Source organism: Larimichthys crocea, chromosome IX (assembly GCF_000972845.2).
Source record: "Larimichthys crocea isolate SSNF chromosome IX, L_crocea_2.0, whole genome shotgun sequence".
Taxonomy (NCBI): domain Eukaryota; kingdom Metazoa; phylum Chordata; class Actinopteri; family Sciaenidae; genus Larimichthys; species Larimichthys crocea.
In genome coordinates, this window is record NC_040019.1 from 1,712,513 (window position 1) to 1,735,354 (window position 22,842).

Consider the following 22,842-nt stretch of genomic DNA (forward strand, 5'->3'; position numbering starts at 1 on the left):
GAGACAGGGACAGAGAAATAGAGAGAGAGAGAGAGAGAGAGAGAGAGAGAGACGGAGACAGACAGAGAGAGAGACACAGAGACAGACAGAGAGACACAGAGACAGACAGAGAGAGAGAGAGAGAGAGACAGAGAGAGACAGACAGACAGACAGACAGAGAGACAGAAGAGAGAGACAGAGAGAGAGACAGACGGAGAGACAGACGAACAGACAGAGAGACAGAGAGAGACAGAGAGAGAGAGAGAGACAGACAGAGAGAGAGAGACAGACAGAGAGACAGACGGACAGACAGAGAGACAGACAGAGAGACAGAGAGAGAGACAGACAGAGACAGACACAGAGAGAGACAGAGACAGAGAGAGAGAGCGAGAGACAGAGACAGAGACAGAGAGGATGACATGCAGCAGAGAGGCCACAGGTCAGAATCAAACCCTCGCTCTGTACATGGGCTGCACAGTACCGGTGAGCTCACCTGGTGGACACACCTGCAGAGTGACAGGAGAGCTCACTCCTTAACATGTGACATGGTTTGTTTAATCTGCTGACGGGGTTTTACAGGCGCTCACGTCCTCTCAGTGTAAAGTTCTGCGTCGTGCTGTGAGTATTCGGAGAACGATCTGGTGTACTTAAAGACTGAAGCGGTGAATCACTAAAGGCTCGTACTTATCTAGACAGAACAGTAGCTGTGTTGTTGTCATCAGTCACCACAAGTACAAACAAGAGCAGATGGAGAAAGGCTGTTTTTCTTGCTCTTGTTGTTAAGTGAGGAAAACCAGCTGTGACTCCAGGAAGAACACTAAACTAAAGATTATCGCAGAACATCCTCAGATCAAACTCATATTTCCTTCACCTCTTGCTGCAGTGCGTCTTGCGGCATGCGCGGCGGCCCCTGGGGCGGATGGGAGACTTTGAGCATCAGGTAATCGATGAGCTGCTCTCTGGAAGGGTGTCGAGCCATGGGCGCCTGGCTCATCTGAGGGCGAACAGAAGGGCCCATCTGACCGTTCATCAAAGGCACCTTTGTAGGAAAAAACACAGCGGTGAACACAAGCCACTTTTCTTGTAGTCACTGCGTCACAGAAACACAAAGCCGCCTCTGCGGATCGATTTTTAAGCATCTGACAAACAAAACATTTGGGATCTGCGGGCTGTGTGTGCACGTACTTTTCTGTGAGGGTCCAGTGTGTAGCCCTGCTGCTGCTGCCCTTGAGGACTGAACACGTCGTCCTGAAAGGAAAGAAAGCGCCGATTAACACCTCGCTTTCCAGCAGAGGAGAACAGAAAGGATGAAGACGAAGACGCGAGGCAGTGATGTGTTGCTTTAGACGATCTCATCAGATTATTCAGACACGAAGCGGCGTGTACTTCTGAATATTAGTCGTCTGGATCTTAAATGTTAGATGGAGAAGGGGTTACACAAGACTCTCAGATAGACACACACACATCTAAGACTAGGGATGTAACGATGCATCGTGACACGATTAAAATCGCTACAAATGCGTGACAACTCGCATCGGTTGACAGAAAAAATGAATCGCGATTCTTGACGAATGCGAGAGAAGTAGGATATGTTCTTTTTCGTCTTTTTTTAAATTAGAAATAGGTTACGTTGTGGCTGCAGCTTCCGCTGCCGCGTCTGCCTTTCTGTCTCACACACACACACACACACACACACACACACACACACGCAGTAGTGGTAATCGGCGTAAATGATACCATAACACGACCCTCCAGTAATTCACGATGTTGCGATTTGCAACTTCACGACAACTTCAGTGAATCCCGTGAATTCGGGGGTGTTGCAATTTTAACCAATCACCGCAACTTTTCCGCAACTTCCGCGCAGTCTGCACGGGGGATTAAACTCGGGTCAGGGACGGCCGCACGGTGCGGGAGGATCCCCTCATGGGTCCTCTCCCCGGCACTGGCTGGCCCCCGCCGGGCGCATTTCCCTGCCGGTGCGCCGCGACCGGCTCTGCGTTTACAGCGCCCGGACCTCCCCGTTTTCCCGTGGGCCGTGGACTCTCATTAAAGGGTTAATGAGCTATCATCTTGTTGTTTTTATTTTCAGTTAGCTCATACTTCAAGCTGAAAGGTAATGGTCAGATCAGCTGCTTGCTGGCAGCCCTAATAAGAAACACAAAACTGCTTGAGAGTTTCTGTAAAGAGAGATTTTTTTTCCTACAAATAAAAGATAATTTTATTTGGTCAGAATTTGTCTGTAGCTCATTTTGATTTAAAAAAAATCGTGAAAAAATCGTATCGTGAACAAAAAATCGTGACTCGAATCGAGTCGTGAGTTGAGTGTATCGTTTACATCCTATCAAGACAGCACAATTTGCCCACTTTACCTTTTGGCAAACACAGTTTTCATCCTCACACACAAAGTGATTTGGAAGTTGGAAGATGATGACGAATGAGCAAAAGAAGGAGTTTTAAGTGCGCTTGAAGAAGAAGGAGAGAATCATGTGACAGGATGAGAGGATGGTGATTGTGATGTTAAAGAACCTGGCAGGTTTAAAAGGGGGTCGATTTGTACTCAGATTACATATTTACTCGGGCGAGCCTGTCTCTGACACGTCCTGCTGAGAACGTGTCACCACACAAATACACAAGCCTCCCACTGCGGAACAACAAGACACAAACATTTTTCAGGCTCGTGACTTGAATGAGCTGCGGGAGACTAAATTAATTACGCCACACACAGCCTGCGTGTTTTGTCTTTCTCCGATTGATGAGTACAAAGCAGGCCCCTTTTAAAAACAAGTCGAACTGCATTACACTGCAGGAGAAGCAACAACAACTCCATCCGTGTTTAAGCTCTAAAGAGACATCACGTGTGCTAGGGACAGGGTTTGTGGTCGTTAGAAATCAGACGTTGGGAGCGACATGCTTTCACTTTCCTATAAAAAAAAAAAAAAGGGCAAGTGAAAGATGACTGCGGGTCACTTCTCAACATCGAGGAGAGAAGGAAACAGACATTTCTCATCTTCTACAGGATGTGAAACTAGCAGGAACTGGAAGCCCCCGGCGGCTTTGAGGCGTGAACTTGCGGGAGCTAACTTTGGGGGGGTTTACACAGTACTCACGCAGAAGCCCAGAGCTCCGTAGGGCTGTCCGTCCCTGGCACTAAAGACCAGGGACCCTTGGCTGGCATGCATGTCCCTACAGCTGCCGTAGTGAGACCAGCTCAGCGGAGCGTTATTGGAATTATAGGAGCGAGACAGCGCGTTCTGACCGGAGAGGGACGACATGGAACAAGCAGCACCGACAAAGACACGTCAGCGGTGGGGCCATGCAATCCACCCGACGACATGAAGAGACACAACAGAGAGTTTGAACAGCATATACAGACATGCATGCAGTGGTTAGTAAGGCTCTGGTCCATATTAAAGGGTCAGTTCACCCAAATGAAACAAAGTCTGCACGGAGAGTTTTGGTTTTATTTGCCCAGTGAAGAGTTTCTCTTAGACTACAGGCATCAGCAGCAGAGATAAAGCTGTGAAGTTGTGTCATTTACAGGGGACAACTCGAAGTCCCTTGCTTAAATATTTGACGACCGCTCGTTGTGTTAAAGGAGGAACTTGTGGCATCTTTGATAACATAACACAATAGCTGCTTCGCTTCAGCCTTTCTGCTGATGTTCCCACTGTAGTTTGTGACACGTAGCAGTGCAACACTTCACATTCAAACATCATAGATGCAGAGGTCTTTTATTTTGTTGATATCTGCTGAATCGTGTCCACTGTGTTGTTTTTACTGTATCGTCTGCGGCTTCACGGGAGAAATGAGTCAGGACGCGGTTAATGAACGTCACAGAGAAGTGACAAACATGTGGTGAAAGCCGTACCGCCTGTCAGCGCCGTACAACACCAACATCTTTCCAAAGAAACACGTCCACGTTACAGCAGGACTTTCTTAGAAAGTCGTGACATCTGTTTGCGGTGATGCGGTTTCTGGACAAAGATGCTTTGCCGTTGATGTTTTGGACTAGAATTTTAAATGTTTCACATGTTCTGGGCAAACAAAAACAAAACTACCCGCAGGTTTGGGTCAAGAGAAAATGTCTTTTTGTAGTTCAGGTGAAACAACCGTTTAAGAGGAGGCTAAAGACAGACGTTTCTTCTTGTTCACATGATGTTCTGACAGTGTTAGTTATATCTTTGTTGTGCCGCCCTGTAAAGATGAGAGTATTCATACTGAAATGAGTCAAACACAAAACAAAGAGTTCAGAGTTTATACCTTTTCCATTTTCTTGGCCTCGATGTGCCGCATCACCTGGTCTCTCCAGTCATTTGGCACCCTTCCCGGTCCTCCTGACATCTGTCCGGGCCCGTCCAGCAGCGAGTGCTCCGACTTCACCCTGGTGTTGGGCCTCTTGCTGGGGCTGCCGTGCTGGTAGTTGAAGTCGCTGACCGACATGGTCCTCTCTGGAAGCTCGTGGGGCTGCGGCCTGGCGCCGAGAGGCCTGGAAGCTCCGGGTACGTCGATGCTGTAAGTGCGAGCCGAGAGGGGCCTCTGCATGGCCTGGCTCATCGCCAGCGGTCCCCTGGCGAGGGTGTGTATGTCCCTGTACGTCAAGTACTCTCCGTCAGGCACCTGCATCCGCCTGGGGTCACCGATGGAGGCCATGGAAGCCGTGGAGGCGGTGCTGCTTTGCCTCTGCAGAGTGCTGCTTCTAGTCTGGCCTCCTGCGGAATGAAGTCTCTCCATGCTCCACATGTCCCCAGAGGGCTTGGGACCCATGGGAGGCCCCCTCTGCTGGGGCTGCAGAGGATAGGGCGGTGCCTGATTACGGTTGGAGTAGTTGGTGTTGGCTAATGAGTGAGGAGGAGGAGGGAGGTAGCCTTGGTGCTCTGGGGGCATGGGCGTCCTCTGGGCCCAGAGGCCCTCTTTAGACATGGCACTGCTTGTGTACTGTATGTTGTATTGAGGAGGAGGGATGCCCATGGCCATGCTGGAGGAAACCGGGTATCTGCTTGTGCTGACGGGGGGCATGGAAGAGGAGAGCAGGTCTGAGGAAGATGCAGATGAGCTGGGGTAGACCTGCAGAGTCTGATCACTGAGTAACTGACTGGCTGACTTGCTCCTGACGATGCTCTGACCCTGAGCCCCCAGCCCCGAGCCAGATCCCGCCATCCTCGCCATTCCCGCTGCGTCGTAGGAGTCGGCGTCCCCTTCGAAGGAGTACAGCTTCATGCCTCCTGTTTCTATGTTGCTAACGCTGTGAGACTTCATCACCTGCGGGGGATGGCACCTTTTCTCTGGAGACAGTTCCTCTGTGCTGCGAGACAGAGACATGTCACTGCTGGCTGTCACGCCTGTCGAGGCCACATGCACAGCAGATGTCTCGACTCTCATCGCTTGGCTTTTGTTCCCCAGACTATTGATGCAGTCACTGACCTGCTGGTTTCCATTCAGAAAATGCTCCATGTTGTCGTTGCTGTAGCCCTGCTTGCCGTCCAAGTCCTCCTGGGTTAGCGAGCCGTTCTTGGTTTTGTCCGCCTCGTCCAGCTGAACCATGTTGTCAGTCGGCAGCTTGGACACGTTCATGTTGATCTGGTCCCACTTGGTGTAAGTTTCTCCCATGCCGTTGTTGATTCCCTTCCCGATGAAGGCGAGTCTGGCTTCCATGGAGAGGTCGTAGTCGCCCATCTTCTCTGGCGGGGTCTGCTGGGTTTTCAGAAGGGCTTGAAGGGACGTCTCGGAGCCGTTGCCGTTATGGAGGAGAGGGGTGGTGTCTTTAGGCTGGTTCATGTTCTCATCTTCTTGCCTAAAACACGGAACAAGGAGGTACACATCAGATCGTGTAACGACAACAGGAGGAAGACCGGAAAGACACTGGAATGATAACTTACCGGCTTTTGGGTAGGAAGGGCATCTTGGCCTCTCTCTCAGGCGTGCACAGAGAGTTGTCCTGACTACTGTCTGTGGTTAGAGACACCGAGTCGGACATGCGCGAAGGAGACGAACAGTTGCTGTTGTTCTGGTTGCTGTTGGCCACCGTCTCGTCCAGCAAAGAGTCTGCGTCATCTGCGGATCAAAAATATCATCGTTAGCGCACTGTATCGAGACAGAGACAAAAAAAAAAAAATCTATTTTAAAGCACCCAAATGAAACTTTTACCTTTTTTGTCCTTACTTAAAGTCACGACTTTGGGCTGGTTGATGGAGATCTCAATGAGAGGAGGTCTCATCTCTGCGATCTTCATCTCCTCTTCTTCATCAGACAGCTCCTCAGAATCCTAAAGACAGACAGTGATTCTCGTCAAGCTGCATTTGATTTAACTTCACAGAGCACTCGCCGTTTGAGTGACAGATGTTAGGATTACCTCCAGTGTGTCCTCGTGGTTCATCATAGAGCCGCCTGAAGTTTTGAGCGGGACTTTCTGGGAGCTGAAAGACTCCGACGTGTCCTTTGACTCCGGTGCAGAGGAGTTCTCGGCGTGCGTGTTGTTAGAGACTTGGGGCTCCACGTCTGACGCCACGCCGTTCGCACAGGGCGCCTCTATGACCTGCAGTGCAGAAAAGCTCCTTCACTTTCATGTAGAATAAGCGGTTCATAAAAAGGGGAACTGAAGTGGACAAGAAATGAAAGTGATTGCTTTCCAAGTAAAATATGTAATTAAGCTGAAGCTGACCTTTACTCCCACGTCCTGCACTCCGATGTGGTTCCTCTCGATTGGTCTCGAGTCTTTCCCCGACTCGTCACTCGACTCGTCCTCCTTCAGCCTGTGAGCCACGGACTGGGCCGTCTTCACCATGTTCTTCAGCTCGTCTGGGTACGGCGTAGGGTAGCGCTTAAGGTTTCCCTCCTGGAAGAGATCAAAAACCCACAAACTGAGTAAAATCGGTATTGACACGAGATTGAGGCACTAAGGTTGTTAAACTGTTGTAGAAAACGGGACAGGAGACACATCAAAGTGAAGGCTGCTGCCTTGCAGTTTGGTTAACTACGTCCCCATGATCACTCCTCCTTCTCCCAATTATCCGAACGACCGTTTGACACTGACCCTCGGGGGCGTTTCTCTCTCGTCCTTGTCCTCGTCGCACTCAAAGGCCACCTGAGCTCGGTGCTTGCGTTGTTCCTCCCACAGAGCTGGATTGAAGCTCTCGGAATCTGAGTTGGGGATGTCTGAAATAAAAGCAGAAAACAGGAGGATGATTTGTTAGTTTTTTAAATTAGGGCTTTGTAAGTCGACGCCACCGTGTTTGACTCGTGCAAGTCTGACTTCGACCACAAGATGGCGCAGAGACAACACGAGGACTGTGCAATGAGCTGGGGATGAACTTGAAATTGAGGAGTCGAACTAAAACCACACAGAACTGTAGTTCTAATGAAAAGCATTTGAAAGGTTTCACCCTGTGCTTCGTTCAGACATCACACTACATGTGGTAAAACATAATCAGTTCTTGCAGAACTCGCCACCACGAAGCATTCAGCTCAGACTCACTCTTCTGCTTTCACTCTTCTCTTAACCATTGAGGAGGCAGAAGCAAGGCCGTGATTACTATGAGGATGACGTCACGGCAGTGGTAATTGTGGTGATGATGCTTCCTTGAAACTACACATTAGCATCTTGCATTAATGACCTGCCCTTCGTTGGGTCAGAGACGAACCGTCAACGAGCGCCACATATTTGAAACTTGACCAAAAATATCAAGTATGCAAGAATATCTCAGTATTCTACGAGTTAAAGCTTTAAGCTTTAAAAAGGATCCGTGTGTCCAACTGAAGACCTCCCCGCTCACGCCACATAAAACAGGAAACGACTATTCTGGTTTATTCTGACCCGATCAGTAACTCCGGTTGTCTGCGGCCTTAACACGCCGTTAACAAGAGTGTGAATGCACAGTGGATAATATGAGTCACCTGTTGTGCAGCCTCCGTATCAACAAGCTGTAAAACACAATCATTGCAGTCAGGTCATGACTTATTCCAGCGTCTCATGAAAACACGAGGAAACAGACACGGCTCTTTTGGAAAAAGTTCTGCTAGATGACGATGGGAAATGTCAAAGCCGGTGACCGGAACATAAATAAAAGGACAGAGTTACACCCGGTAACTCATCGGGGTGGCAGGGCTGTAAAATATGACGATGCTCTATCATTGTTGTTGTTGCGTCCTCTTTTTCTTTGGATGAGGCTTTAATTGGGTAGCATGGCACGGATCAAAGGAGGGAGATAGTGAACGTGACACAGAAGAAGGCAACTCAGAACAGGAGAAGGACTCAGACAAAACAAACAGGTCTCCACAACAAACTCAAACACGGCCAACCTTGTTCACCGCCTACACGAGAATCAGCTGCTGTCGCAACTCACGACTGCAAAGATTGTCCTGCAATTTATATTTATATTTTTATATCAAGTCCTGAAGATAAGAGATACTTTATTGTCCTCGAGGGGAGGTTTGGCTTGGGAAATATCCTCAATAAACTTTTGCACAATATGCAGCCGATAAAACAGCACAGAGGTACAGCACTGACAAAATAATGAAAATACATAATGATGTGTATAATACTGCACATGCCTTGTGAGAAAAAGGCAAAGACGGACAATCATAAAAACCATGAAAACATTAATTCATCGACTTTAGAGAAGATTCACAGGCCTGGTCGGTGCATTTTTTTGGTGGTGCACCAAACATTCAAGCGGTTGCCATTTCTGTAGTTTAAGCCTGAAGATCTCGAACCACTAATTACTCTAAAGCTAAGATGCAACAGGGTCAGTGCAAGCTGTCTGGTGTAACGAGAAACCAAACCAAACTAACAGATGCTTGACAAGGAGACAACGACTAGTGTTTCTTCCACAGCTTTGGTCTCGGGTAACGAGGTCCTTCATAAAATATGAACGCAGGAACCCTTGTGGGTCACCTAGAAGACCCGCTACGCTAAAGATGGTGGCGCCTGAGAACTTGACATCAAAATACAGAATTAGTGGTACACACTGACAAATCTTTAATATTAAGCCCCGTCGCTGAGAGCCGATTGGTGAAAACAGGTCAGGACATTTGCAGCTCGAGGCTCTGCCAGATAAAATGTGAAAAAGTGTGTCGTCGAACACGCAGTACTCACAGTCCTCGGTCCGGATTTGCTGGGGGAACATGTAGTTGGTCAGCACGGTCTTGTGCGTCTCTGGATCCTCCTCTTTCTGGAGAGGGATCAGGGGCTTTGACTGTGGGAGACACAAAAGTAGGTTTGAGTGTGCTGTCCGCAATCAACGGCGCTTTGTCGAAAAATGAACGTGGTTCCGACCCAATTTCCCACAGTGTCTCCTCCAGACCACCCACCGGCCTCGCTTTGACTCAGACGCTACCTAATCCCATCTGGGTGTCTCTTCCTGTCAATTATTGCTCGATGGAGGAGACTTAAGCTCCATCGATGTCCCAAACAGTACCTCTGCCTCACTTGACAGAACAGGTGCTGCACTCCTGATTATAAGCAAATAAAGCTTATTTATACAGGTACAACTTTATAGTGTCTCAAAGAGATTTACAGGTCAATAAAAAGGAAGAGAAACTTCAGTTTTATACAGTAAAACAGCAATAAAAGGCACGATTAAAAAACTATTTATGGGAAGGATGTTTCAAGAGCCTTTGGGGCAAAAGCGGTGAAGGTCACCCTTGGTCTTGAACCAGAGAGCCTTTATCGTATGACCTTAGTCTATGTCTGTGCAGTTTCCTGTCAAGAATAGAGCCCGACTGCTAAATCGCTCAGGCCGCTATCAGCTCATTGCATATATATCAGTATCGCTAGATGTCATCTGATAAAAAGGAAGAACTTGAAGCACAGAAACGACACGTATGTTTCGAAACTGTGTCACTATCCTGCAGTATTTCAACAGAGAGTGGTTTTATTTGGGCTTTAAAAAAACATCCTGCAGAGTACGTTTCTCCCCAGAAATGTTTCCCCCTCTCTCAAATATCATCATCGGCATCCTGTTGGGTCCTGTTGAGGATGGCACACAGGAGACTGATTGTGTACACGTTTTATTCTGTGTTTTAAAGCAGCTGACTTGAGGCCAGGTCGAGGGGGAAGGGGGGGAGACACGGGCTCAACAGCTGGCTCTTCTGCAGCTTTCTGCAAACTGCAGTTTTCCGGTGACAATTTGTTCCGGCACTTGAACAGAGACCTGCAGAAGGCCCAGCTAGGACGAGCAAGAAAGGCATGAATAATTGATTTTTTAAAATGCGGCGAGAGGCAACAGACTGTAATGTAGTAAATATAAGTTGGAGAAATAAAAAACAGCATGCTGCTGCAGTGTCTTCTCCACCCTTTGCACACATTTAAAAAAAACTCCTCTAGCTTTGCCAAATTTGATATGAGCCACTCAAGAATTCCTTTCCCACACAAAACTACACCGCTATGACAAAGTGGGACCTGCTAGCCGCTTCCTGACACATGAGCTGAACAGACTCAAACGTTTCCACCTCAGATAGGCTTATCTTGTGTTCGGTCGAGGGCCACATTAGCCGAGGCAGAAGTCCAAACTTGAAGCACGCCGAGACTCGGCCCGGTAACCTTGATCTCTCTCTCCGTGTTTCTTTACATCCGGCAGGCTGCCCCGTTTCCTTTTCTCACTCAGGACGTGGTGTGAAACTACATTTGAGGGCTTCTGACAGGCTTGTCTAGATGACCTCAAACAAGTAATAAGGTCGGGATAGCATTTTCTGACATTCATTAGGATCCTTCCACACTCGGAGTTTAGGGTATCACACCAGGACTGCCTTTTGGCACGTTTAGATCAAATGTCCTGGAAGTGGTTTACTGAATTTTGAATGTGTTTTCCTGTGAGCGACCTGCTCCAGCTGGATTAATTTACAGCCGCTGTCACGTAGGCCTGCTGCCTTACAGTCTCTATAGAACACATGTCCATCTGACGGCTCTGAACTCAGAGGCACCTTGTGTGAAACCCTTATACGTCTGACAGCTCTGAACTCCGTGACACCTTTTGTGAAACCCATACACTTGTGATTTATACATAATGTATGTGAGCTTACCTGATTTTCGGACAGCCACATTGCAGTCATCTGGTTCAGTTTAGTGAAACTGTAGGGAAGATTCTTTAACCTGCAGAACAACACAGGTACTCAGTCTTAAAAAAACAACAAAAAAACAAACCCTGATGCATCTGCAAAGAAGAATTCATTCTGTGAGTTCAGTTTAATGCGCCGGAGGCTGATGCCATATTCCATTTCTCTCTGAAGAAAAGTTATTCAGTGCATCTGGCACCGAGCAGACAGCAGGGACGGGGAAACCCCTGATTAAAACCTCGATCAGGCCTCAGCTTCCAAACCAAGCCCAGTTTCATCCAGGCCAGAATTGAGACCTTTCGAATGTGATGTTGTAATTATCAGGTTTTGTTCCAGAATGTGCGTGCTGCCTATTTTTTTAATTAATTTACATCAAATTATGTCGTTCATAGTGAAGAATTCTAACCGTTATGTTCCTTTATCGATTAGTCTGCTCATTATTTTCTTGATGAAATTGATTTATAAAGATTTCAGCTGACTGAAAAAACCCAGATTCAATTAGAAGTATATTAATAATTTCTTAGACTTGACCCTCAGCGCGCTTTAATACCGCCAGTCCAGACTCACTTGTTGTTGCTGAGGTTGATGACCTTCAGCTTCTGCATGTCGCCCATCTCCTCAGGCAAAGACTCCAGCTTGTTGGAATGTAGGAACAGCACGGTTGCATTCTTCCAGTTGCCCATCTGCGAAGGGGTAAAAGAAAGCACGGAGCCGTGAGCTGACGGAGCGAGCTCGCTCGTTACAGATGGGCAGGACTGACACGCCACGCCATTTATCTCCACAAACACAAACGAATGTGCCACGCTCACCTCGGGGGGAAGCTGCGTAAGGAAGTTGTGATCAGCGGCGAAGGTGCGGATGCTGGCACATTGGCCGACGGAAGACGGCAACGCTTCGATCTCGTTGAAACTGCAGTCCAGCTCATCCAGAGACGTCAGCCTGACGCAGAGAAAAGCAGAATTAAATCATGTGATGTAATAACTATAAATAGGATAAAGGGTTGAAATGACTGTAAAAAAGGAAGTGAGAGTCTCTCGTGATCGAGAATAGATGTCCTCCAGAGACAATCCTAGTATGGCTACAAGTGCCAAAAACACGGATCCTACACTAACCATAATGCAGCTCAGTGGCACACACACAACAGCAGATTGCAACACACAGGCTTTTCTGTGAGAAATTCCCTCTCTTGAGCTACAAAAGACATTATACAAGTGTTGTCACAGGCTGAAGGGGAACTTGTTATGATGAGAAAACTGAATCTGAGAAGTGGCTCAGCCTTTATCTTAATTCGGGAATGCCAGTGTGCTTAAGTAGGGATTAAATCTTCTGGTCTGTCAAACCAGGTGTCATTAGTGGGCTACATGATCCTTCCTTTTAAAACATATTAAAGACGAGGAGCGGCTAAATGACGCTGAAACCTCTCTGAGATCAGTTCTCATCTACGTCCGCTTTTGTGTTGTTATCTTACAGTAACACTGAAGCACTAAGAGACATTTACAACAGCGCTCACGCTTCATGGAACATAATGTAAAGCGGTGGCATTTCAAACTAAACCCGTGTTGACACAGAAGTGCTTTGCAGCTGGGGCTTTCTGCTGAATGAAAAATGCACCTGCACTCTGGGGATTCAGAGTCCGACTTGCGAGGGGGGGGGGAGCTACTACGTTGCAGCGCCATCAAACTCTAAAAACGCAGGTTTGACCCCGTTTTGCTAAATATAAAAACAGTGACACAGCAACAACAACGTGCGCCAAAAGTGGACTGAATAAAATCAGCTACTTGAATGAAACAAACAAAAACTGGTTTGTTAAAATAAAGATTAAGATGAAACTCTTTGTCACATAATCTGTGGTGGTGTTTGTTGTTTGGAAATAATGGACAGAACAAAAAAACGGTGCAGCTGCAGCAGTCGCTGCCAGTAACCGTGGATTTGTCTGTCTCGGACGTGGGAGTGGATTGACAACAAAAACAAAAACACAGGTGGATTAAAACTGGAGCCTAATCTCTGTGCAGAACCACGATGAGCCGGAGTAGACAAAAGGTCAGGACCTGCTGAGTTTACCTGTCTGCCGCAGACAATATCAGAGAGAACAGTCGCGGCTGGTTTAAATCAAATCAGTAGTATTGGAGGGTCGTCTGGCTCAAGATTACCATCGACCCCCGCCGCAATAAAGCAAACCTCAAAGCGTTTCCATAAATCAATGCGGTGACTTGATATCCTCAGCGTTGGACCGACATAAATAAAGCATCAGAACACATTATTTTTAATGGGAATATGTGATCGATCCAAGTTTTACGCGGTGCATGGTTGATGACAACTGATCTCGGGGGTTTATTCTGCTGATATTAAAAGCTGCAGCTCGAACGCTCACCCTCCGATGGAGTCTGGCAAGTACATCAGCTGGTTCTCGTCCACTTTCAGTGCGGTCAGTTTCTTCAGCGAGCCTACAGTAAAGAAGGAAAGACACAGAGAGAGAGTGAGAGAGAATTAAAGGGATGCAGCTCGGGGTAATTACTGATTATCACCTACTGCTGCACCGCAAAGAGGGATATCCATTACAGCACTTAATTGGATTAATTCATACTGTCATCAATGCGGTAATCTGTAGTCGTAATCAACCCTGACTCTAAAGCGCTATGCGTCTGGACTCATCTGATTTAATTAGCTTCACTCATCGGCATTACTTTGTCCACCCTTAAGGGATGAAATAAAGGAAGTATAGAAATAGAAATAATGTCCTTAAAGAACAAAATCATGGATATACATGTGAATATGGATGAGATTGTTCAGTTCACAGTTTCATTTACTCATTCCCGGTGTCTATTTATCCATGAAAAGAAATAAAATGAGAACAATTTCTAAGATGGCAGACAAAAAAAGTCGCTTGTGGCGCTACAGCACTGTGACTTTATTGTAAAAAAAGGAGGAACGGTAACCTCGTCCTCTTCTGTGAGGACATTTAAAAAGTTTGTGCGCTTGCACGTCACCTCTAGGAATTAAGACACAGATGAATGAACCCAGGAAGGACAAAAAAAAGTATTTGGCGATCGCTAAAAGAGAGTTTGGGTGTTTCATAATGGATTTTCTTCAAACAAGACGTCTGTGTGTGCTTTAATCTTCACCGATGGAGCCTGGCAGCTGCGTGAGGGCGTTGTTGGAGAGGAGGAGGTCTTGCAGATTCTCGCAGCCGCAGATTTGCTCGTCTACCATCTCCAGGTTGTTCTTGGACACGTCGAGGTATACCAGCTGTTTTAGCATCCCCAACATCTGCATGAATAAAAAAAAGGAGACACACAGAAAAACAACATGTTTTTTCACTGATATCTCATTATCCTCTTTTAATTTATGCCGAGGATTAGGCGTTAGTGTTGAACACAGACGCGGTGGATTAAAACAATCCTTCAAACATCATGAGCACTGAGGTAACGCAATTTAGGTACGAGCATCCCAGACATGGTGTTATCCCGAAATTGAGTTTGATTATGACTTTGTTAATAATTAAAAACACTTTTTATAACTAAAAGGGGGGAAACAGTTGCTGTTTAGATCCCTGCCAGACGTCACTGCCTATAAAAGGCCAGACTGTGATTACAGCTGATGTTGTCGAAATGCTGGCAGCAGAACTAATGCTTTAATTATGACCCAGTTACAAACAAGCCGGTCATTGGGATGAAAAATGAATCTCATGTAACACATTCTGACCGTCACAACATCGTTAGAAATTAATTATGTTCAAGGAAAACAATTACTTCACAGCTTCAGATGATTTTGTGCAAACCCCAAAAAGCCTGTGTCTTATTGTGTTCATCCGCCGAGAGAATCATTTCTTAAACTGCAGCTCATCTTCCGCTGGTGCTCAGTGGGCTGGAAGGTCTGATGCAAACTGACTGCGGTTCGCTCTGACGAAGATTTGAGCGGACGCGTGGATCGAAAATCAAAAATATTTCGAAGTGTGTGTGTGTGTGTGTATATAAAGAGTGACTGTGGATTTTACCCCAGGTAAAAATGTCAGTCTGTTCCCGTCCATCCACAGCTCCCTGATTCCACTCAGCTGCTCCAACACCTCAGGCTGTGGATGTAAAGAGGAGAAAGGACGTTAAGTGATAGGGGATGTGAGTGTTTAAGTGCTGTGTGTGTGTGCGCCTGCTGGGCAGGGACAGGATGAGGAGCTTAGCTCATAAACAAGCTCAATCACAAGGCCATTTATTAAATCCACTGTGGTTATCACATATTAATGAATGCTATCTTTCAGTGAAAACAAATCAGCTCTTATTGAAGAAACAGAGCGTCCATTTAAAAAAATTTAAATTAAAAAAATCAAGGCGGAGGAAAGGGAAAGAAGGTAAGAAAGCCCGGAGCGTCGACGGGCAGACAGACAGATACTCACCACTTCAGTGAACTCATTACTCCCCAGGTCCAACCTCTCCAGCTGCGTGAGCTTCTGCATGCTTCTGTGGACACAAAAAGGACCGACAGGGGAAGTGAGGTCTTAAAAATCGAATGTCATATATTACGTGTTTTCACAGGTGAGGGGGAAAGTCGGAATTTAAAAATAAAAAAAAAGACGACACAAATCCAACCAGGATTATAAGCAGGGTGAGCCACACGCTTTAAAAAGCAAAGCCAAAAAAAGATTATCTGTCAATTTTTATGTTTTGGATAGTGCACACGCTCTGCGCCTTTGCTGCCTTCACTGTATTTTATGAGGAAATAAATACCTTTCAGAGCTCAGGCGTGACAGAAATATGCTTTGAATAATGGAAAATGTGACGTACGCTCGGCCTAAGCCATGCTCGAGAATTTTCTCTTCGCATTCAGGTCACAGTCTCACATTCTCGGCTACACTGTAAACAAGAGGATAAAATCTAGGACTGTTCGACCACTTAACGTATTTAACTGATCACCAGCGACATAAAATTGGAAGGTGAAATATAACCCCTAACTCTACGAAGGCTTATTTCACATTTCACTCAAAATCCTCCAGATTCATTTTTGAAGCCGCTGAGACCTCAAACCGAAAACTCTTTTTTATTATCTTTAACTATTGTTACACCCACACATGCAAAGTTCTGCAAGAGTAAAATAAAAAAAGCGCACATTGTTTGTGTCCTTGATTGGAGGACATTCCTCTGAACGAAACAACACCGGGGTCAAAACTGCACAATACTGGCAGGATAAAGAAATCAGATATCAACTTTTAAGCAAGATAAGAACTAAAAACTGTTGTTTCGAGTCAAAAATGCCAGGAGAGCAAGAGACTGGAGATGAAACAGATGCACTGAGCTCTGTGGGAAAAGATACGACGATCCTTTCGCAGCGTGGATGAACTTGTTTCCTTAAAACACGAGCGAGATTCAGCACGGAGATGGAAAGGCAGAGGCCTTTTCAGGTTTTCCTGTTCTGTTTTCAGGTGCTCCTCGTAAAATATAAGACACGGCGCATATTATAAATATGATTTAAGCCCTTTGGTGATTTCTTTTTAGCACACGGTGCAATATGGAACGTTAATTATGTGGATGTACTTGAGCTTTAGCCAGCTTTGTCACATTCTTACCTCGAAGTTGGCAAGAACACCAGACAACCCTCCGCGTGAGCAGAAAGCAGTAAGAATGAGCTGTGCTGGCGTTCCCTATTGCTTGTGACCTTAAGTCGTGAGGAACACACCGTCTTTCTTTAAAATACAGAGAAACATTTGGCGTGTGCATGTGTCTATACGCCGAGAGAAAGGCGGCTGCGCTTTCTATGTGGAAGCCTTGAAAAGGCTTCTGCTGCGCCCCCTTTGTGCACGCACACATTTGTTTACATCTCTGAAATGCTTGTGCGTTGCTCTGGCAACGTTCCCGATCATTAGTCCTTTTCTTTTGTCAGGGCTCCAGCCTTTAACAGGTCTGGCCTCCGTCACATAAACACAGCGAGAAGAGAGGATCCGCTCGGAGCTGCTGCAGCGCTTCACTTTATACACCAGCTGGCTCGTCGGTCAGTCAGTGAAAAATAAGAAAAGGGAGAGTGAGTAAAAATCAGCCGGAGGGAGGAAGGACATAAAAAGGCAAATAGGGACACGTAGTTTTGCTGCAGAAATGGGGAGGACAGTCAATGGAATGATACAGCAAGTGAAGCATGAGAGAGAAAGTAGCTTTCCCCAACAATCACCTGGAGCTTTCTCAAACATTCGCGGGACGTTTAGTCTCCCAGCAGCCCTTCAACCTTCTCAAATGCTGAAATAACCCTTGCCGCCGTCTCAGCACAGGATTATAAAACCTGCCACAGCAGGCAGCCAAGTGAAGGGGGCTCTTATGCAACACCGAGGAATTTAATACTACAGTTCGAAGTGTGGTGAGGGAACGGTGAAAAGGGAAAAAAAATTTGACAGGATGGAGGAGACAGCAGAGACGTTGCAGGGGTTGAGAGAGGAAGGAGACGGGCGAGGAAGTGAGGGTAAAAACTCTTGACGCGTGTCATGACACAAACACGACGCTCACAGTGATGCTGCACTTTATTTTGTAAACAGACAGAACGTGTTTTGTATTTGTAACGATACCAAAATGAGTAACCACGATACTATACCAGACAAAGTATCACGATTCCTGGATTTATCGCGATACTTTTTTTATTATTAGTATTATTTTTTTGAACTGCAATGTATTTGTACAAGTTATAAATACTTATTGCATGATAAACAATACTGGTGAAGTAAGAATTAGACTGAAACAAATATGCCAGTGCCACTGACGACGAAGCCATGGCAGACTCGCCGCACAGAACAGAACTTTAGCTTCTTGTTTTGTTGTCTGAAGCGAGTTTCTATCGAAGCGGCGCTGTCTTCATGGAGTTCGTTCTTGCCGGCAGAAACGCAGGAACAGCCAATCAGCTAACAGACGGGCGGACCCAGCGTGCGGACACAGGCTATCATATCCCCGGACGTCACCAGTAACAGTAGTTCGGTTGCAGTAGTTGCCATGTGGGTTTGTTTACAAGGGAGTAGCATGGGAGGAGAGTAGAGGCGGCCGCTATGTAGCGGAAACTGGCACCGGTAGTATAGTAAAATCCACGGTAGGACCGTCGTGTTGAATTTCTAGTATAGTAGGAACCGTTACGATTTGGCACCGCGGGTATCGTGCAACTCTTATACTTACTTTGGCAGCATCTTTAACTGGTTCTCCCTCAGCTCCAAGATCTGTAGCTTAGTCAACCTGCAACCAAGTAAAAAGCCAATGTCATGATTGGTAGTATATAACTTCAATACAGAGGTTTGCAAACGCTTTTGTTCATTGTAACTCTGCTTATTAGCTTGCACCCTGTTATTGTCATACTCAGTATTCTCCAGTACTTCCCAATAAACACTTTCATCACATTCTCCCTCACAGCAGTATTACACCAAATGAGTTTTTGAGCCACGACAGCAGCCATAGTTTCCTCTGCAGGCTTATCTGCTACAAACCAGCAATAATATGAAGCTACGTGACAAAAAATAAATAGAAAGAATCTAAAACCTAATATTCCTTTAAAGCTACGTAAGACTAGACTGTGAGGACCTAAATTTAAAGAGGAGAAGTGGGCACCTCAGGCCAGATGTTTTGTGTAATCAGAAGCTTCGACATTAACCTTTGTGTCGACTGCAAACACTAAGAGTGTGACTGATCCTGCTGGTTTTTTTAACCTTTAAGAAGAGGAACCACACCTTAAAATGATAGATCAGGATATTGCTAAATCGAGTACACCCCAAACAATTACTTAACACACTTAAAAAATACAGTAGAGCAGTGTTTACTTGTTTGTTGGTTTAAATTACAGGTGTTTAAAAGCCTGATGACCCTTGATGATGATGCTGAGAGCGCTGAGAGTGAACGAAAACAGAGTTGTGAGTCAGACAGCTGTACAATGAGCTGAAGCCTGTAGGTTCATCACTATGAGCAACACCTTCCACATTGTCATTTGACACATTATTATAAAAACATTGATTATAGCCACTTTAAAGACTGCTGTTGAAACGGACAACTACTACAGATTTACTGGAAACAGAAACTCCCTTTATAAATGTCCAAAAATCTACAATTTAAATTAGAACTAAGATTTTATTGGCTGCATTTAAAAAGCTAAACATGACAGAACAAGTTACACTGCAGATGTTCTTCTCCTCGTCCTAAAATTAGACTCGCGCTCAAATAAACCTTGTGCTACCACAGCCATGTCGGCGGTTTGACCTCGTCAACTACGAGCATGTGGCATCGCAGAAAAACATACACGTAAAAGCCGCAGTGAACAGACTCAGCGTGCAGTTTGTACAGTTTGTTTTTCCTGACCTTCCGAAGCTGGCTGGTAAGAACTCGAGGAAGGCATCGTTCAGGTAGAGCTGTGTCAGACTCAGAAGCTGGGTGAAGCCTTCAGGGAGCCTGACAACACAGAGAGGAGCAAGAATAACTCACAAAACGTTGCCAAACGCGAAGCCAAAACGGAGTTCGTCGAGGGTGAAGAGTTATGACATGAGGGTGGGCAGTACTCACTTGGATATGGGATTCACGCTGGCTTCTACAATAGCTAGGACTTTGCAGTTTTTTATGTTTTCTGGAAACTCCTGGATACCTACAGAGAAACACATTATTAGATGCTTTTAAAAAGGTAACAACTGCAGAACATCAATTCAACATCTGCATGTTGTATCTAAACTGTTTTTTATTACCGCTGGCACAAAACAAAAAGAGCGAGCCATCTTGTTCGTGTTTAGCAGGAGAAGCTTTGCAGGTGGATTGTCAGGCCGTCTGCCTGAACTCTGCACGCTCAGGATGCACTCAGAGTGACTTTCCTCTTTAAAACAACCGCACAGACGAGTGCAGAGGTGACATAAAAAAAGAGCAGGAAAGGAAGCAGCAAAAAAAAGAAGAGAGACCACTGAGTGATAGTCTGCGAGTTCTCATGAAACCGTCCAGTGTGTGTGCACGCTGTGAGAAAGGGGACGTGACCGAGCCTCCGGGTTTATTTCCACCCACTTTGTTTTGTGTCCACAACACTTAGCGCAGAGTGCTCTGAGGATAAGCTACTTTTAATGTCAACACGGCACATGCGGCTCTGGTTCGTGAAAACGCCACCACATCCTTCAACGTTTGTTTAATCCAGGCCGTCTCCGCGCTTCATTCATTTATATTAGAGCCACCTTTTTGACCTCTCTCCACGCATGAAAGGCTTTTGCTGAGCGTGCACGCTTGCTCTTCTGTTCTGCTCAGCTTCAAGGTTATAAAGCGACGATCAACCATCCTGTGCCGTAACCTGCAGTGTTACCACTTTTGTGTTAGCCTTCGGAGCGTAACGAACGACACAAAAAGATAGTGTTAAAATACCGATAGCTTGCTTGAAGCGAAGCCCGTTTTAGGGGGAACGTGCAACAGGATGTTCTAAAAATACTGAAATCTTTAAAACGTCACACCTGATGGATTCTGTGCACAGCTGGGTGTTCGAGCAGAGAACGGTCGAGCCTTCGGATGCGTTAATCTGCAGCCGCTTTTGGTTCTGAATGTCAGATTAGGACGACAATGACGGCGGAAAGTTTTCATCAAACATGCAAAATTGGAAAGGACTTCTGGTTCAAAGCTCCGTCGTGTTCAACGGTGTGAATGTTTATCTTCAAAGAGCCGTCACTTTCCATGACGAGGCGCTCTGAGGTGAACACCTCGTACAGATTTTCTCAGCTTTTTTTTTTTCCTTCGTTCGGCTTGTTGAGTTGTGTCCCTGCTACTTTCTCTGTGTTATGAGGAAAGTGTGAGAGCATGCCCGAGCTTGTCGACTTCCTTTATCCGTCACATCAGGGGTTTTGAGCCATGCAGCGGAGTGACGTAACGTGGGGTAAACACGCTGTAGCGTTTTACCTCAGAATATCTCTGAAGCAATCGATGCACGGTATCATTGAGGCACCTCTTTCTTTACCGGTCGGTCAATGACAACACAAGAATGTGAATGTCATAGTTTCACATGACTCATTTAACCCGCCTCCGTACCTGAGTGACATTTCGCAGATACGCTAAAACAAGTTGATGTTTTGCTTACTGTTTTTGCTGACATCAAGCTCCCTGAGATTGATGAGGTTTGCGATCGCTGGCGGCAACACCGTTAGGTCATTATCTGGCATGCTCAGTCGGTGGAGTAACTGGCAGTTAAACAGTTGCTGGCGAAGAGAGAGAGAGGAGTTTTAAATCATAAAGTTTATGGCTGACAGAAAACACATGACAATATTAGATGTGTTGATTGTCTTAAAAGGTTCAGCCTTCATGTGATGTAAAGTTGGTATGCATCGGGGGTGCGCGCCTTACTTTAGGCAGCTCCTCGATCTGGTTGGCATCGAGGTAGAGTTCCTGCAGGGTCTTCTCAAAGCTAAAGATCTCCTTAGGAACAGTCTCCAGGCTGCAGTGGGAGTAGTCCAGCGATGTTACCGCCTCCTCCTCGCCTCGCAAGCAGCGGCAGGGCACCAGACGAACAAACAAGCTCCGCTTGGACATCCTCAGGCACTGGAGAGGGAAAACAGAGAGATGTGTAATAAGGGAGGAGAAGGACGAGGAGCTGAGGAGGTCAGTATGCGTCTAGTGATACTTTTCACACTTCAGCTTTAAGTGTCAAGGTTCAGATATTTTTTAAAACCCATCCAATGTAACACACATATGTAACACACACACACAGATCCTGATATTTGAGCCGTGCATCTGATCCGTGATCATGTGACTACAGTCCTTAATTGTCAGAACTGAACTCAGATGTTGTTTCGCGCTATCCCTCCGCTGGACCAGATCACTGTCAGCAGACTGAGTCCAAAAACACATGATGACTCAAGCTTGGATGAGGACGAACATGATGAGCTCACACAGATGCCTCCTCCTGTCTGGCTTAAACTACGCCGGGATGAAGAGCAGAGCCGTAACAGAATGTACCGTCAATAAAATGATCGCGAACACATGTCGTCTGTGCCGTTTGATGACCGAGCAGTCACACATCAACAAGAGGGGTAAACACGTGGTGCGTGTGGAGCGGTGAAACAATCAGACAAATATTAAAAAAACAGCATCAGCTACCACCAAAACGCAGCCACGTAAACCACGTCGTCTGCTCTGAATATTAGTCATAATAACATTTTATATATAAGCTCCACGGTGGGAATTGTCCTAAGAATCTGTCATAAGAAGGCGTAGGAGTAGTGGCTCATTGCTCAACAGTATTTAAGTGGTTAATTTCTAATAAAATGAAGTTTCCTGGAAGGCTGTAGGAGGCGTGTGCTCCTTGCCCTGATCAGCTATAGTCTGCCCAAATCTCTCCAATGGGGGGTGGTGGAGTAAGCCGTCATAATAAATAAAAATATGTGGTTTGATTTAAAAAAAAAAAAGGTTAAATATTTTGGTTGAGCTGCAAAATATCCAGTTCAGAATCCGGGGCGCCTAGAGGAGCTCAACGCGTGAGTCATCGGTGGATGTACAACAGCTCTTCGGCGCCGAAGCACTTCTGTCGAAAGGACCTTTCAGAACATCTGTGGGTTGCTTCATGTGCGCTCGATGAGATTATTTGCTCCGAAAGTGTCGCGTTCTCAAATTTGCATATAGATTACGGCTGATCGCAGACAAATGAGTCACCATTCAACGGATTTTTAAAAAATAAAAGATTTCAATTGCACTCTTTAAAAAAAACGGTGTCGCTAAAACATGAGACGGACATAAAATATTCATTTTCAGTTTCAGATTTCTGTTTCCGAGAGGCAGTTTTTTTGTGAAATGTACAGAGGCAGGCAGAACGAGCAGCTGTTCGATATCGTGGGCTGCTGTATCCTCGCTTGGGTTGAAG

The 22,842-nt window shown here is 46.0% G+C and overlaps 1 protein-coding gene and 1 long non-coding RNA gene across 5 annotated transcripts in view; one reads left to right on the top strand and one right to left on the bottom strand.

The window, feature by feature from the left end:
• The window catches only part of erbin (erbb2 interacting protein), a 53,513-nt gene that overhangs the window by 6,457 nt on the left and 24,214 nt on the right, over positions 1 to 22,842 (bottom strand). For 2 of the 4 annotated variants that reach the window (XM_010753592.3, XM_019266800.2), the window contains 21 exons: positions 21,330 to 21,524; positions 21,067 to 21,184; positions 19,533 to 19,611; positions 19,332 to 19,421; positions 18,165 to 18,221; positions 15,419 to 15,482; positions 15,026 to 15,100; positions 14,154 to 14,298; positions 13,403 to 13,475; positions 11,841 to 11,970; positions 11,599 to 11,714; positions 10,999 to 11,068; positions 9,074 to 9,173; positions 7,013 to 7,134; positions 6,641 to 6,814; positions 6,332 to 6,514; positions 6,127 to 6,244; positions 5,859 to 6,033; positions 4,243 to 5,773; positions 1,165 to 1,227; positions 851 to 1,018 (listed from right to left, as the gene is read on the bottom strand). In XM_010753592.3, the coding sequence (XP_010751894.3) occupies positions 851 to 1,018; positions 1,165 to 1,227; positions 4,243 to 5,773; positions 5,859 to 6,033; positions 6,127 to 6,244; positions 6,332 to 6,514; positions 6,641 to 6,814; positions 7,013 to 7,134; positions 9,074 to 9,173; positions 10,999 to 11,068; positions 11,599 to 11,714; positions 11,841 to 11,970; positions 13,403 to 13,475; positions 14,154 to 14,298; positions 15,026 to 15,100; positions 15,419 to 15,482; positions 18,165 to 18,221; positions 19,332 to 19,421; positions 19,533 to 19,611; positions 21,067 to 21,184; positions 21,330 to 21,515 (3,837 nt within the window). In that variant the 5' untranslated portion in view covers positions 21,516 to 21,524. Of the gene's footprint in view, positions 1 to 850; positions 1,019 to 1,164; positions 1,228 to 3,089; positions 3,234 to 4,242; positions 5,774 to 5,858; positions 6,034 to 6,126; positions 6,245 to 6,331; positions 6,515 to 6,640; positions 6,815 to 7,012; positions 7,135 to 9,073; positions 9,174 to 10,998; positions 11,069 to 11,598; positions 11,715 to 11,840; positions 11,971 to 13,402; positions 13,476 to 14,153; positions 14,299 to 15,025; positions 15,101 to 15,418; positions 15,483 to 18,164; positions 18,222 to 19,331; positions 19,422 to 19,532; positions 19,612 to 21,066; positions 21,185 to 21,329; positions 21,525 to 22,842 lie in introns of all 4 variants that reach the window. The other 2 variants (XM_019266802.2, XM_019266801.2) reach the window with 2 other exon arrangements.
• Positions 21,462 to 21,966, top strand: LOC109140306 (uncharacterized). The gene is made up of 2 exons (XR_002042443.2): positions 21,462 to 21,584; positions 21,801 to 21,966. It is a non-coding gene; the product is annotated as an uncharacterized LOC109140306 (long non-coding RNA).